Raw genomic sequence first — 15,208 nt, forward strand, 5'->3', positions numbered from 1 at the left:
TTTTATTGGAAAAGATTCATACAAGATAAATCTACTATTATTCAGTTGTACATGTGCACATGTATGAATTCATTCAGAGATCGAGCCGTATTGGAAGAGACACCAGCAACTGTAAACAAAGGAATTACTCTGTTTCCTTAAGTGGGTATAAAAGAAAAAAAAAATGTTGTTGCAGTTTGGTTTACAGAGGAACTGCACAAATTGTTAGTTTGGTTTGGTAAATGCATTTTTACAACATCTTTATGGGTACAATAGTCAAACAACTGTTTCGCATTAGAAATCTACATTAATATACACATTTTATCTACAATTCTCTATACATGCACACTATATTCAAATGACTCTTCTATACAAAGAAATTACTATGTAAATGTTACATTTGTTATGTTATATAACCAGACATTCAACAAAACAGTGAGTTCATTCAAATAAAGGTGGAAATGAAATTACTTCACGATATCAAGACTTGATGGAAAAAAAAAACAAAAAGAGAGCACTGCCTGTGATGTCTGGAATGGAAACTGAACTGAGCGACAATTATACATCCAACCTTCCATTGACCTTATTTAATGTAAAAATGGTAAATTTAAATAGCATTTTAAGCTGAAGTGGGACTGGTGCAATCCCATGTAGGGGTTACCACTTTGTTTGCATATATTTTAGCTAAACTACAGAAATTTGGTTGATACTTTTGGTGCATTTTTTTTTGGTTGAAATGCTCAAAATCTACACTTGATAGATTCAGTTCTCACAAAGTCAGTGTGAGACCGAGTGATTTTGGTGTGCCAGTCTTAGTGATTGTTAAGATCATTTCAGGGAAAATATGTAACAATAAAACAAAGCTTAACAGCTGCCAAACCACAATCATTTTTTCGGTTTGCCACAGCAATGCTTTTGTTTTTGCTTTAGTTGCATTTTGGACAGACAAAAAAAAAAAAAAATAAATAAATAAAAAACCACAGCTGCTTTGGACAGTTCAGACACACTAACATGCAGGCCTTGAGGTAATTTTCAGCATTCTGGTGAAATATGTTCATCAAAACTATGAAAGCTCACAAATGTCTGTATTACAGTATTGAACAACCCAAAGAAGGCGGATGCACTGTCTATTTGCATGATATATACTGTTTTTCACATGAGTTTCAACTTCACTGACCTTTTCCACTAACAAAATTTAAAAAAAAACAAATAAAAGACAACAGCCAGTAAAAATGTGTATGATGTTAAGACAACACTGACCTCCAGTGGTTGAGATGAACCATCACAGTTGTGTGATGAATTGGATTTGCCTTGCAGACCACAGAGGCTTTGTCTTTCATTCTTAATAGTAAACAGCTGCCAGCCTCGGGCATATCGTACGCTCAGGAAGAATCTCCGCACAAACTCTTAGAATAACAATACTATCCATTTCATGTTTGCAGTGTGTGTGTGTGTGTGTGTGTGTGTGTGTGTGTGTGTGTGTGTGTGTGTGTGTGTGTGTGTAAGGGAGGCCTCGCATATTAGTGGAACTTATTTGGCAGAATAGATATATATGTATAGGCTCTGTAGATCTGTTTCATTTAAAATCTAAATCTTGTGAGATGAACCATTGAGCATTCATAAAGGCTTCATGTGTTTCAAAACAGTGCACTCACTCTCAGAAGAAATGCGCACCTTTGAAACACACATCACTTCCTTACATCTTGGTTTCGCTGTTTGTGGTTTTTTCGTTCTCGTACTCATTCTCCTGGCAGATGAGCTGGTACGGCTTCTTGTTGGCCTCCTCCACCACCGAGTTGCCTGCTTCGGCGTCCTTTTGCCGCAGCTCGTGGCGGGACAGGTGTTCCACGATACCGGCGCCGATGGAGTCTCCGAGGACGTTGGTGGTGGTGCGCAGTCGATCCCTGAGGAGAGGGACAGAAAAGCAATTGATCAGCGGAAATCAAACACGACACTAAACAAGATAAATCAACTTCTGTGAATACATGTCATATCAAAAGCTCATATGTGTTTGTAAATAAACAGGAAACTCATTGGGAAACCCGAGGAGTGTATTTTTAATTGCCCAAGGGGAAACCACAGTGAACACAGTGAGTAGATAGGAGGAAGCAGGGCTTTGCACTGCTGGCTGAATAAAAACCAGATGGGTGGAGGGAGATGGAATGTGATGGGAGTGTCTCTGGAAGCTGCCCCATAATCCACTTGAGTGTGAAAGGGACAACAAAAAAATACCGCTGGAAAGCAACTTAATTAAATTCACACTATGCCGTTAATCTTCAGAATGATTTCCTCAGAATGAAAAAAAACTTTCTTTGTCATAATAAAATCCCAAATCACTTCCAGTTTTCACACTCTAACACAAAGTGGTGTTATTCAGAGGGAGGAAGATTAATGCTCCCAGAACAGCACATCGTCGGGTACTTACAGAAACCAGTCAACGGCGATGATCAGAGAGATATCGTCCGTCGGCAGGCCTACAGATGTCAGCACTATCACCATCGTAACCAGGCCTGCCTGAGGGATTCCAGCTGCTCCAATACTGGCTGCTGTGGCTGTGATACTTCAAGAAAAAAAAAAGAAAAGAAAAGTGGAAAAAGATGAATACAATAAACAACAAACTTTAAGTTGCAGAGGTCAAAATGTCTTCATATTAAATTCCCAAATATTCCTTTGTAATACAGCTGAAGATCATTTCTATTCATTCCCTTGGCAAAAATACTGACCCCTTTCTATCACTTGCCAAAAAGTGTAACAGTTGGAAAGAAGTTTCACATGAAAGGATTAACTTGGGTTAATTTCCATCCATAATGAGAGGAAACTGATAGGAACTGAGATATCTTTCTGCTGATCCTTTACAGAATGTATCATTTACCTGATGGTGAGAATCTGTCCGAAGTTAAGATCGTAGTCGTTGACCTGAGCAATAAAAATGGCTGCCAGCGCTTCGTAGAGAGCCGTGCCGTCCATGTTGATGGTGGCGCCGACAGGGAGCACAAAACGGGTCACACGTTTGTCCACCTTGTTGTTTTCCTCCAGACATTTAAAAGTGATTGGCAACGTGGCCGAACTGAGAGGACAGATGTAGAGGAGGGATGATGGAGAGGGGGAGATTGCAGCTTATGAACATTTGCTACGATTTAGGGGACAAGAAAGCAAAGTACTGCATAACAAAACAGCAATTCTAAATTTAAAAGCTGTCAAAATCACAGTTAAGTCTCCAAAATGCATTTTCTGCAATAATTACAAAGCACTTGTAACTAAAAATCCATCAAATTGTCATAAGATTTTCAAAAAAACAGCAACAAGGTATTTTTTTGTTTGAATTTTTCTCTCTACATCCTCTTTACGTGTGATTTTTTCCCCCCTCATCATACCTTGAGGATGTTCCGAGGGCAGTGATGAGAGCCTGCAAAAGCCCAGCGATGAAGACCAAGGGGTTCTTCCTGGTGACGATGAAGTAAAGCAGTGGCAGGACGAAGATGGCGTGAACAAGCAGGCCACAAATGACTGTCACTGTATACATTCCCAGCTGTCCACCCATCGCACTGATGTCCTCCATCTCCACAATTTTACCAGCAATCAGGAACAAGATACCGATCGGGGCATACCTGCGGACCAAAGGATAGTCATATAGATATAATTATAAAAATATTTCATGCTTTCATACCTTCATCCATATCATATTTGAATTTTTTTCTCTTTTCTGAGACTTACCACATTATTATAGCAACAAGTCTCATAATGGCTTCATTGAGGCAGTCGAAAAAGTCTTTCAGTGGTTGACCCTGCTCCTTCATGCCCCCGATGATCAGACCGAAGCACATGGAGAAGACCACCAGGCCGAGAGCATTGATCCCGTTGACTGCCCCGGGCACTGGGATCAGCTCCTCCTTCGTTATGCTCTGGTTGCCGTTGAGTGTGACGATCGAGTCGTTCACCGTCATCTTGATGTGAACTATTCTTTTGGCGTATTGTGTCTTAAACTGGATTCATGAAATGAGAGAGAAAACCATGTTAAATAGTGATCAATTCTTGTAGAATTCTAATGTCATGAACAAGAGTAGTAATGTTGCTGTTTAACATAAAAGAATATTGTTCAAAAAAGGACAGAAGTGTGAAACAGAACACAGTGAAATCCTGAGAGAAGCAGCATCTGGATTCTTGATTTCCTGCCATGTATTCGGTTCTTTGAGGACAAAATGACCTTGAATTTCAACAGCCGGAATTTAAATAGATCATTCTTGGAACTATGCAGCATTTGTGCCAGGTTTGCAAAGGAGGTGCTAATAGGTGGAGGTGATGTGTTATAATAAATATAATATAATATAATCCAATAAAATCAACTGAATGAAGTAACAACAAGAAGAAAAACCAACAGAGGGGTTAATAAAGTCACCCAAACCACATAACATATCAACAGACTTAATTTAGCTTTAAAGACGGCCAAAGAAGGAAGAGAGAATTAAAGAGCTGGGGCCCACAACATTGACTGGAGTAGTTAATGAGTGGCAGTTGCAAGTCTTTTGGTGTGTCCTCGTCAGGTATTGGAGTTGAACATAACAGGAAAAAAATTTTCAAGTATGTCTGGAAGGTCTTGCTTATTATTAACAGCGAAACTGTGCACTGACTGTAAAGTATTAATAGATGAAACATGAAATCTACTAACTCCACAAAGCACTCAGGGTACAGAAGGTGCCACAGTGAAGGAGAAAATAAAGCAACTGAGGATTTTATCTAAAAAAAAGGAGTGTGTTGTAGGAGCGGTACCTGCTTGGTGCATGCTTCTACGATGTTAGGAGGAAACATGTTTCTAGGGGAACAAAGAGAACCACAATTTGATCAGTTATTTACTTACTTCCTGCACGTCAGCAAAAAATTTTAAGAAATTAATGCACTGCTTACAATATTAGAGTCTTGTAGCCTCAAAGTGATCTATTCTCTGAGGCCTTTTGAAACAATTTACACCTTCAGGAAGTCACAAACTTTCACATATCCACAAACAGTTTGATCAGGATTAAAACAGGACCAGTCAGTGAGTGTGATGATGGAAGATAAACTACATGGTTCTTGGAGTATACCTGATAAGATCCAGAAAGGCATCAGCAGCGCTGACCTGCTCTATCTGCTGCTGCTTGGTGAACTCATCTCTCGTTCCTTTTCCAGGCTGAATGATGACCACCATGACGATGCCGATGAACACCGCAATGACCGTTGTTGTGGTGTAGTAGATGACGGCCCTCATGCCCATTTTACCAGAAGCTCTGCTGTCCAGTGACGCCATCCCTGAGACAGACAAATCGCACACAGCCGATGAACACACATTTATTTGCACTTGTAGTCATATTCAGATGCATCGACAGACATTCATGCCGTAAGAACTCCTGTAGAGGGAGCAGCAGTGCTAAAAGCTTAAGCAGCCCCTCTGGATATTATGAAAATCAGTCCTATTACCAGGAAAACTCTAAAAGCACGCTGAAAATGTGTGACTGCTACATGAACAGACATGTTTGGTATCACTGCCCCATGACCTCAGTGATCGCGCTGATGTGTCAGTAACCTCTTGTCGCTGTGAGCATACAGTTATCCCAGGAAAAGGTGCTGTAATTATATGTAGGATCCACCCATCTGGATTATCTGAATGACTATCTGGGACAACAAAGAGCGAGAAACATCATCTGACTCTGACCTTTGCTGGTGGAAAAACAACACCTACTGTGCAAAACACCCAGGGGAACATCTTACATGACAAATCTGTGAAGATACATCCATAAATTTCAGCTGGATGAACTATTTCAAAGCCCCCTGAAATATAGTCTAAATTTCTCACGTGGGGCTTTTTCTCGTTGACATAATACAGTGAGAAATGTAACGTAGTCTGTACCGATGCGTCAAGTGACGTTTGTTTGTTGTGAACACAGAGAACAGGCATGTCTGTTCCAGTGAAGGTCAATGTTAGTGCGACAGGTGAAAATCAACATGAACGTGTGTACTCCTCCTATCAACCACGTGGCGTTAGCGAGACGGCATTCAGGGCAGCTGGGAAAACACAGCATCGAGTGACTTTAAATGGAGAAAAAAATACACTGCAGCTGGAATCAGGAATAAAAATTTCACTTCCCCCAGTGCCTGGCAGGAAGGTCAGATAGAACCGTTTTACACAAAACCTTTGAATAACCACAAATCCATTTCAGATTTCACAAGGCATAGTTTTGGAAAGTGTGGTTTTCTGTGAGGAACTGATCCTGAAACAATTTATTGGTACTCAGTAACAGTGAAGGAGTCACAGAGCCCGGAGGCTCCACAGCCCTGATAGCATTAAACACTGCTGGGATAATGGTGACAGAAAGAAAAACAGCCATTCAGAGAACCGGGGTTTAGAAACAGACAAGCTGCCTCAATAGGCATGAAAGGGACAGTGGTGCTGTATTTTCACAGTGTCAGGTCCCATTATGGCCATTATCTCCATTCAGGGCCGTGCATGGAGAAGCAGGCTTAGCCTGGTGGGAGATGGATATGACTTTTTCTCGTGTGGTGCACTGATACTGTGTGTGTGTGTGTGTGTGTGTGTGTGTGTGTGTGTGTGTGTGTGTGTGTGTGTGTGTGTAAACTTAGACATTGAACTTGGTCAAAGCCAGATTGTGTTTGAATTTTAACCAGCCAGTGTGTGGATTAAAGCCTGTGTCAAATATTTTCTTAGTCACACCACACACCCATTGGAAAATTATATGAATTATATTCTGTTCACAGACTAATCTTTGGTGAACTGAAATTTATGACTCAGATGTAAAACGGATTGTTTGACCACTTTTCAAGTATCATCTAGTTCTGGCACCTGAGATAAACGGTATAATCAAGCCAACGGAGCAATATTTAACTATGTCTGGCACTTTATTCGACAATATCTGCCAAGTTACTCCATTAGATCACACTGACAAGTGAAATGCAGGATATGAATGCTACTGGGCTTCAGTAGTGTTTTCAGAAGCAGTCTCATTGACTCAGGGCAGAGATTATGTGACCTGATTATATAAAGACGCAGGATTTTCAATGATTAAAATTTAGCTGGAAGAGTGTGAAAAAGTGGGAAGATAGATTTATTACTCGAGTTTAGAAAGCTAAGGAATGCAGATTGTTAATGAGTATCTGTTCTCTATACTCTATACTCACTGCCCCCGCTACGGCCCTCTTTGTTCCTCTTGTCTCAACATGCTCAGGACTTTGGCTTTTATCCTGTTTTTTTTTTTATCCTCTTCATCCCCTTCTCATTCCCTCCCTCATTCTCTTCTCCCAAATTCTTTGCCTCTGCCCCCATGTCTCAGGGACCCCCCCCCCCCCCCCCCTGTACCTCCCCTCCTCTTCTCCTCTCCCACCCTACATCTCACCTCCCTCACCTTTTATTTCTCCTTCCACGAACACTGATCTTATTGCTGCAATCCTTTTTCAGGGCCACCATCACCCCCTGTCTCCTGCTTTCCGCCCGTTTCCTTTTCTGACAGCCCTGGGAAAACTTGTTGACTTTAGTCAGCCCCACATGCACACAATGATCTCCAGCCTGTTGTCCCGGCAACAACGGATGCAGCCTCACCAATTCCATCTTTTCAAAAGAGTGAAAGAACAGAGGTTGGAGGAGAACAAGGAGAATGGCTTTCTTTCTCTTTTGGGGAATGTTCATCACACACAAATAGGCCCACTTTTTGTGGGGGACGAGTTGAAACACGGGACACACGCAGAACGCTCTTCTCTTATGCTTTGATGATCCATTTTGTGAAACGTCCACCCTTACAAGCTGCACAGTGGTTAGTATTCTCGCCTCACAGCAAGAGGGCTCCTTGTTCAAGTCCATGTTGGACCTTGTCGGCCTGTCTGTGTGGAATTTTTCAGCCTGTGTCGAAGCTTTCTCCTGCTCCGCTGGTTTTCCCAACATAGTCCACAAACATGGATTTGAGGGGTTGCGTCTGATTATCTGTCTCTACATTTGTCCTGCAATGGACTGACAACTTGTCCCGGGTGTGTCTGGTAGCTCATAGTGAGCTGGGATCAGATTCAGCTGGAGAAAGTGGTTTAGATTTAGAAGACACACTGATGATCTGTTGATTGATTGGCAACTTTTTTTTTTAATTCAAATTGATTTTTTTCCTAAAGAAAAAAAGCCACAAATTGTATTGTATGATTGACTATTTACTGAAGCAAACATTCCATGATTACACAAGTGTCCTTCAAACTGCCACGTGTCTTCAGAAGACACGTGGCACCTTTTCATGCATTATCGGACAATTTTTTAACAGCGGTCACGTTGTATGATGCTTTCCAATCTGAAAAAAGGCTGTGCTGCAAATGAAGGAAATAACACCGAGGGAATTCTTTATGATTTTGTGATGTTAGAAATTCAATATTTTTGCTTAGTTTGCATAACTCTCACTCAAAAAGACTTCACAAAATTTTAAGGTAGAAAGATTTTCTGAAATAAGGTCTGACTAAGAGTTTACATGGTTTAAAAATACAGAGCCACCTGGACATTCCGACCCTTCTAAATTTGTCTTGGAAAGAAAAAAAAAATGTATCAATCTTTTTTGGTCTGGTCTTCTCATCTTACTCTTCCTTACCCTAAAGGTCACTGAACGCTGCCTTGAGGTGACCTCTTCTAATTCCATCCTTTTCCTCTTTTACTGCCCGCTTCCCGCGTCCAGCCCCGTCTGACCGCTCTATAAATACACAGGGGGCGGACTCCCACGCTTCACAATGAAATGCCAAAAGGAGGTATAGATTTTGAGGCACGTTAACGGTCTGACTGAAGCATTTTTGTGTAAAAGACTGAGCATGTGCAATAAAAAAAAGAAAAAAAACAGAAGAAACTTTGGGTTATTTGCACTCCTCTTTTTCACTGAAGCCCTTTTTCATGATCCTTGATCCTCTGGGCTCCTGTCTGCCCTTCTCCCGGCCTTGCTTTCTGTATTTCCTTACTCTAATCCTCTACGTTAGACGAAGGTATGTAAGGTCCGGTATACAGAGCTTTACCACAGGACAGCATGAGAAAGTCAAGAGATGAAGCCTGTACCACAGTATTTGTTACACTGATAAACATTCACTTAAACTGTTTTGTTTTGTTTTATTTTGTTTTAATCCTTGTGGGAACTGTACAGAGAAAAAAAAAAACACTAAAGTGTAAAAGAACAGAGGTTTTCATTTCACCAAAGAACCTGGAAAAAGTGAGAACTGTGCTGCAGGTGTATATAAAAGGAGGATTTATTCTCCAGTGTTGTTATGAAAGTGGAAAAATCTTTTGTGCTGCATGTACTGGCATACTGCATCAGCGTGCTTTTCACACAGAGGAACAAAACATCACTTTTTTATTGCCACTGTTACTATGGCTTCCGACTTGTTTTGCAGTGCATTGCTGCAGTGATGTTAGAATACTGTTATGACTTTAAATACCTCCAAACAGATCTGAAGTCAGAAATCAGATTACACAGCAGCACACTGGCTCGTTTGAACTGCTGGTCTGTCACTGCTGTCATTGCGGATTCTTTTCAACGAAGCTGCTGTTAAACCGTAATTGAGAATTAAGTTGTTAAAGTATTTTTACTTTATTCCCTACTTTTTGATCTCTCTCAGTAAGTTGAAGAAAACTATATTCAGATGTAAAAAAATAGAGCTTCTGGTAATATAGTAGTTGTGACTTTTCTCTCATCTTTCTAAATTTTCACAGCAAACAACTTAGCATTTAAACAACCTGCTTGAGGCTATATTCACAGATGACTCTTGACTAACAGAACAGATCTCTGTTGGTTTCCACATGCTGGAGCTGTGGTCATGTGACATGATGTCAGAGGATGCTGATGCTACGCCCCACTGCAGCACAAAGCAGGTCATTATCGGACAGCGTCTCCCTGTCATCCATTCAGGAGAGCGGCCTCCTTCGCTGTCAGTCACTGCTCAGGGGGCTGGACGTTTTCAGCACTGCTGATCCCTGTTTTGAGACACTCACATGTCCTCTGCCTGTACTGAGGCAATCCAAACAAGCCAAGACTGCGATCAATAACAAACTGATTTGAATCCAGAAGGAATTAAACTTGTATGTCTGAGCTGGATAATGAATTGGAGACTTTCAGTGTCATGTTTTTGCTATGAGCCAGTGATTTCAGAACTACTGGATCACAAGTTCTGAAGATGACATGTGACCGAGATTCGTAAGTTAAACTGCAACTATCTGGCTGTCCGGCTCACAGGGTCATTTCAGCCTGACCCATGACTGGAAAAGGGAGAAAAACAAAAAAACAGCTGGCTCACTGATGGTCAGTGGAGCCAAATACAAAAAAAAAAAAAAAAAGAAAGAAAACCTTCTAAATGAATACAATTAATGACAATGTTTTCATGGCGTTATATACATATATATATGTATATATATATATATATATATATATATATATATATATATATATATATATATATATATATATATTTATTTATTTATTTATTTATTTATATATATATAAAACACATGCTGATCAAAGTTCCTTTAAGGAAAACTGAGTTGTATCAAAAACTCCACAGTTACTGATCTTTTTACATTTCCACTCCCGCATACTTGAGATACCACATGAGGAGATAGTGAGGCAGACTTTATTTGGCAGGAGGTTATTTCTACAGACGAAAAAGTGACGAGAACTCTGGAGCCGCATGAAGCAGACATATATACACACACACAGATGTCCAGCAGATGTGTGGGTAAGAGAAAATGTTTTGGAAGATGCAGCAAAGGAGTGTGTGTGATACAAATTTCAATATAAATTTAGTTCAAAACAAGCTGCAACTGACAATCGGGGAAAAAGGGCTTATCTTAGATATTTGATCATCTGAAACACAAAAAGGTTGTGACAACTCTCCGATTGAAGACACGCTGTGACGAGCACGTGGGAGTGCTGCGTGCTCGTGCACGCCCTGTCTCGTGTATTTCTGAGCATTATGACTCCAGTTAGTAAATTCTTTGCTTTCGCTTGAGGGATGTCTAAATGACCGAAAAGATCTGAATTTGAGAAAGAACGGCACCGTGCTAAATAGCATTTCAACAAATTAACGATGCTTGTGATTGCACTCCGGAGCATGACGCCGTGCGTACCTGTGATGAGACTTGAAACCAGCAGAGGTAACACCAGCATCTGCAGCATCCTCATGAGGATTTCTCCAGGGAAAGAGAAGAACTTTATTTCACGATAGGACATGTTGTACGGACGCAGGGCGAACCCCAGGCCGATACCTGCGGTGTGGATGAGAGGAGGACATGACACACAAACTTTAACTTCCACATCTGGAGACGAGACCCTGCGTCGAGAATTCAGCACGTGTAAGATGTAAGATTAAGATAGAAATATGTAAAACACTGAGTCCCAGGGAAGGTGGAGCTTTAGAGGAAGAGGTGACGGCATGTGACATTCAGTATGAGGCGTAACCATTAATAACTGCTGGTAAAAAGGGGAGTAGGTTGAGCATACATTTCTGAAAATATTTGAGAAATGAGCATTACTCCTATTTTTATTTATTTTTAGACTTGCATTTTGGGACGAAACATGTGTAATTTGTTTCATTTTGTATCACTGAGCATTCTTCATCCAGCACTGACCCACCCACTGATCCACATGACTGATGTAGCAGCCTGAAGGAAAAAAAAAATCCTGATTCAATCCATCATGGCATGGTGTAATTTCAGCAGGGCTGTCAAACTGCATTTGGCAGGTGGGTCTGGCCACTTCCTGCTGAGTGCGATTTAGAGGTTAATGGCAACAGGTCAAAGGTGAGCTGGGGGGGTCAGACGAAGGCCAGGCTGCTCACTTCAGGCTCCTGTTTTCCCATCCTGTGAGTTGTATTGACTTGCTTTTGGTGTTTTGGTCACCAGAGTGATGGATGTTTAGGAGTGACACATGATATATTCCAGATTGGAGTCAAGCTGAATGGTGCCTACAGACTGCATGACTTTTATTAGAATATAGTCTATATAAGGTGCAAAATTAAAAATAATTCTCTAAAAGACCTCCACACTTACCGATCATGACCGCAATAATGGTGAGGATCACAAAGGCATTTCTAATGAAGAATCTCTTCACATCGTCCTTGGTGATGCTCTGGATTCGCTTCCTGGCCTGCAGAGATCGAGCCTGGATCCTGTTGCGGACCTGGTGGAGACCCCCCCGAGTCCTCTGCGGGTTCTCCCCATTGCTTTGAGTCATAGCTGCGCTCTCTCCTCACAACAAATACGAACTTGCAGAAACTTGACTCCACAATGCAACTGTGAAGACGCGGCTGGTTCAGTCGTTTCCCTCGTCAGTACTCTCTGTCACACCTCTCCTTTGGTTTAAAGGTTAAACCCTGCCTGGTTGAGAAGGGAGAGACAAGTCAAACAACAAAAATGCAACAAAAGAAAGAGATCAAACACTCCAATCCAATCGGACGGGTCAGGTCAAGGAAGTTTCCCACTTATCCTTTGATTTTACAACTTTTCAATGATAGATCCTGTGTATAAAAGTCAAAGTTCTGATGATATTTCGTTTGCAATTTTAAAGAAATATATGTAAATAATTCTTAACAACATAATGACACTACAATCAACACGTCAATGATTCAGGCAATAAAAGCTTGTCTGTGTGTGTGAAAGCACCATGTGCCGCACACAGCTGTGAAGAACTGCACAGTTTCTCTTGTGCACTCTCCAACACACACGTGTACAGTTTGGGTTGGAAATCAGCTTTCCAGATCTCTCTCACACACACACACACACACACACACACATGCAAAAACTGGTGAAATTATCCCATGCATGGCAAAAACAAACATAAAGTGAAGTCGTTTCTGTACCTTAAGACTTGAGAGAAGAAAAGTCTTCCTTTGGAGTAAAGTCAGAGGTTTTTCAGGGTGTGAGTTTTGTTTTAAAGCTTGACTGGACGGGAGGAGGACTGAGGAACTCTTTGGCTTTGGGCTGGCTGCCGTGAACAGCCAGCAATGTGGAGCAAGAGGCGAGAGGAAAGTGAGGGAAACGAAAGGAGCAGCCGTGATCAGGGGACGAGGCAGTGAAAGAGCCAGTGAGAGAAGGGAGGCGGTGCCACGGCAGAAGAAAACCAGTGAGCCGCACAGCGTGAGTTTCTGAGGAGGTGAGGGGGGGGGACTGAAAAAAAAAGGGGGAAGTGAAATAGAGGGAGGGAGTGCTTTTAAACAGAAAGGGGGTTTCAGGAATAATGAGCTCTCCAAGCAGGAAACAGAGAAAGACCCTTCTTGTCTTCCTCTGTCCCCTTTCAAATGGGTTTTCACGCTTGGTGGCTTCAGACTGATTGGAGATTCCTACAGAGAATGAGTCAACACAGGGAAAAAAAAAACCAAATCCACCATCCATCCAGAAATATTGAAGAGGATTACCCATTCATGCATGCTGTCCACACATTTCCACCAGTTAGCTTTGGTTTTGTTTTGTTGGATTTGAACGCGTCGCATCCTTTACAAAGTTCACTTTTCTGTGTTTTCTCCCATCAGAAAAGCTTTTTTAGTCCGTGGAGCTAAACAGAGAAGGTAAATATTTACCAAAAAGTGGAGTTCAACTTTGGATTATGAAAGAAACAAGTGTGTGCAGGTAGTGAGGCGTGTTTGGAGGCCAGTGAGCTGACGCACTCTGCTGCTGTGACCATTTGATCAAAGAGTGTCATGAAGCATAATGACCTTTCCAAAGACCAGGGGAGGCTTTTAAAGTCATGATCAGACATTTATTTTGGCTGCACACAGTTCAGGGGTTTGGTTTGGCGTGTGTATGTATGGGAATACGTGTGAGAATGAGTTAAAGAACTTAAAAGAGGAGAGGAGAAAAGCTGAAGGCATCATTTCTGACTCACGGCGAGGGAATCCGCGTGTGTGGCAACGGTGTTGTGAAATGCTTCAGCCGTTAGTACGCGCGCACTCCACTCAAAACACACACCCACTCTCTCACACACACACACACACTCACACACACACACACACACACACACACACACACACACACACACACACACACACACACACACACAGATTGTCTCATTCTTTATATAACCGCAGTGAAATTATATACCCTCTCTGATTCTGTGCTGCTCTGAGAATTCAAGAACATTGCGGCCAGCAGTGGAGTTTTATTGACAGGAGCTAAAACGGCATGTCTCTCACGTTACTGCAAATCGTCGAGTTTGGTGAGAACCCACTGCGAGAGCGGTTTGGCTCAGAAATGAACATTAAGAGTGGCAGATTGTTTGAGAAATTCAAAGAACTAAAGGCATTCCTTCATGCATCTTTTGAGCTCCTTTCTTTAAATTAGGGTCACAGGAGATACGATTGAAGACAGCGTACGTCCACCCTGGACGATCCACCAGAGACACGAGCAGTGAAACATTCTCATTCACACCTTTACTGGCTGATCTGACATTGGCTTTAAACGCATGCTTTAGAATTGTGAGAGGAAAACCAACATACTGGGAGAGAAAGTATGCAATGTGTAAGGAGAGGCTCCTTTTCCCAGACTTTCAGACTGAGTACAAGAAGTAAGCGCAGGAAAAAACACATTCTGCATCTTGACACACTTATCACTGGTGAACTATTTATTTTCTCTGTGTAGACGTCAATACTTTGATCCAAGAAATCATCCCAGAGTCTGTGTGTTATTTTTAGAACACTTTTAAAAAAGACAATAAGCCGTAGCTGCTTTGATCGCAGCGTCACAGATTCGGAGCCACTAAAATGCACTGCAGCTTCTGTTTTATTTTGGCAATACAGCTGCACTATGGTGCGATAGCTTCTATTCTGACACTTGTCTTCACTAAAATGTTATGCTTATCAACTAAATGCATGTTGACAAATAAGTGTATTTTTGCTATTTTTTCTCATCTCAACACCTTGAAGTTACTGAATCTATAATTTTGGTTTAAAATCACCGGGCTGGGACGTGGTGGGGGCTGGCAGTCTTGCTCAGGGACCCACAGCGCATGTTTTAGGACTTTGAGAGGAAACTAGAGTAACCAGAGGAAACCCACATGGGGAGAACATGCAGCCTCCACACAGGAAGCCAGTGTTTAAACCCAGAGCTAACCACAGCGCCAACATTATTCACCCCTGAACTGAGATATAAAAACCAACACAGGACAGTTAATAAAAGTAGCAGCAGAAAGTACTTAGGGATAAATTGAATATCTTTTCCTATGTGTTTCTTTTTTTTCTTGGTTTTTTT

The 15,208-nt window shown here is 41.5% G+C and overlaps 1 protein-coding gene and 1 long non-coding RNA gene across 2 annotated transcripts in view; both read right to left on the minus strand.

Moving 5' to 3' along the window:
* LOC115398779 (uncharacterized) overlaps positions 1–15,208 on the minus strand; it is a 26,901-nt gene continuing 11,693 nt past the window's right edge. The window contains exon 4 of the long non-coding RNA XR_003932598.1: positions 1–614. This is a non-coding gene — a long non-coding RNA (uncharacterized LOC115398779). The remainder of the gene's footprint in view (positions 615–15,208) is intronic.
* slc1a3a (solute carrier family 1 member 3a) lies at positions 958–12,952 on the minus strand. The gene is made up of 10 exons (XM_030105727.1): positions 12,826–12,952; positions 12,017–12,343; positions 11,096–11,233; positions 5,058–5,262; positions 4,747–4,789; positions 3,694–3,962; positions 3,354–3,587; positions 2,852–3,046; positions 2,405–2,539; positions 958–1,883 (listed from the first exon to the last, which is right to left on the minus strand). The coding sequence occupies exons 2-10, from the start codon at positions 12,198–12,200 to the stop codon at positions 1,676–1,678; spliced, it is 1,611 nt and encodes a 536-aa protein (XP_029961587.1). The 5' UTR covers positions 12,201–12,343; positions 12,826–12,952; the 3' UTR covers positions 958–1,675.

The sequence above is a fragment of the Salarias fasciatus genome, chromosome 12 (genome assembly GCF_902148845.1).
Source record: "Salarias fasciatus chromosome 12, fSalaFa1.1, whole genome shotgun sequence".
Taxonomy (NCBI): domain Eukaryota; kingdom Metazoa; phylum Chordata; class Actinopteri; order Blenniiformes; family Blenniidae; genus Salarias; species Salarias fasciatus.